Below are 1,419 nucleotides of genomic sequence, written 5' to 3'. Positions count from 1 at the left end.
CAACTGTGTTTAAAGTCATTTGAAGGTGAAGGTTTCTCAATACCATACCACTCTCACTATTCAGGAGTTGTACAGTTGTTGAAGGAACATAATGGAAACAAATAAAAGGCTAAGTAGACAATCTGAAGGAAAATAGTTTTAGAGACACACAATACACTCCTATGTCATGCAGACAAAGAAGAATTATGAAACTAATATGTCTTTTTCTTGTGTAGTCGTTGGTTACGAAAGTCTTGAATAAAATGTTTTTCTACCTGTATTCGTAATGTGACTTCATTTACATTCTTAGGTCATCCTTCTAACCTATGTTAAGAACTGTTTTCTCCATTGTATTAACTGCTGCACTCCTCGAATGTTAAAAGGATGGTGGAAACAAGTAAAAAATGATAATTTGAAGTCGTATTAATCGTTCTTTTTATCATTGAACTGTGTATTTCTTAGGAGGTACCCGTTGCGGGAGGCTCACCAATTCCGACAGAACTGCCCGTATGCCCTCCGAACGCCATCTGGCAAATGTCGAGCGTTAGCCTGGCGGTCCAATCTCCAGGCTGTGTCCAATTCTCAATTCACGAGAGGCCGCAAAATCGGGTGCAAGAGACGACTGGAACTGATAACTCCGTGGTCCCTCCTTTACCCACCGCTGCCACTGTCAACAAATGTGGGTCTGTTGATTCGGACAGTGGATTACCTTTAAGGGGAATCTTGAAACAGCGGTCGACGTCTGGTATGTAAACGGTTTTGATTGAATAACATTTAAATGCTCATTTTTTGCACGACTTTATAATATAATTGAATCTATAATTAGCAGTATAGGTAGTAATGACTTGCAATTAAGTGCTGACGAAAATGAGTCGATTTGGATTGCAAGTTTAAAGTATGTTATTTCGAGTAATTTTATTGCCAAAAACTGAGCTCTTTTGCCCAAGAGATGCAGAAACTAGGTTCAGTAATTATGCTGCGTCAAGATGTTAGGTTCCTGAGGTAATGTTTCGTTTTTCAGCGATAATCGCGGATCATCAAAATTGGGACTGCATTGCTGCAATCTTCCCTAAAAGCACCACATTTACTCGTTTCGGTCGTACTGTTCTCTCTGTCCCCCTCCCCCAAGCGTAGGCTAAGCGTTTCCGATTCATTTTCGTTTCAATGAATTTTTACAATATTTGAATTCGGACGTTGGATATTGTCACCTGCGGACACGAACCTCAAACGGATTGCATAAGGTCCATTTTGTCGGAGGGCAGCACATCAGTGGTGTCGTGTTGACGTCATCCATTAAGATGAATGCCGTTCTTGGTAATGTTAACTTATACACGGGTTCTTCTTCAGCTACCTTCATAAAATTGTCCTATTTTTTCACACTTTTGGATTTCATGGAAGTAAAAAACGTACTTCCGTGTCACTTCATGGGAACTGTCTATT

The 1,419-nt window shown here is 40.0% G+C and overlaps 1 protein-coding gene across 1 annotated transcript in view; it reads left to right on the top strand. All coding sequences in view use genetic code 11, as the record gives it.

Annotated features, from left to right (window-relative positions):
* Nucleotides 1–1,419, top strand: part of EGR_08469 (Protein kintoun) — a gene marked incomplete at both ends in the record, with an annotated part of 8,154 nt that overhangs the window by 4,407 nt on the left and 2,328 nt on the right. The window contains one exon of the mRNA XM_024497718.1: nucleotides 442–724. Within this exon, the coding sequence (XP_024347859.1) occupies nucleotides 442–724 (283 nt within the window). The remainder of the gene's footprint in view (nucleotides 1–441; nucleotides 725–1,419) is intronic.

Source organism: Echinococcus granulosus (assembly GCF_000524195.1).
Source record: "Echinococcus granulosus chromosome Unknown EG_S00107, whole genome shotgun sequence".
NCBI classification, from domain to species: domain Eukaryota; kingdom Metazoa; phylum Platyhelminthes; class Cestoda; order Cyclophyllidea; family Taeniidae; genus Echinococcus; species Echinococcus granulosus.
Note: the sequence above shows the minus strand (reverse complement) of the source record. Positions and strands in the feature narration are given on the sequence as shown.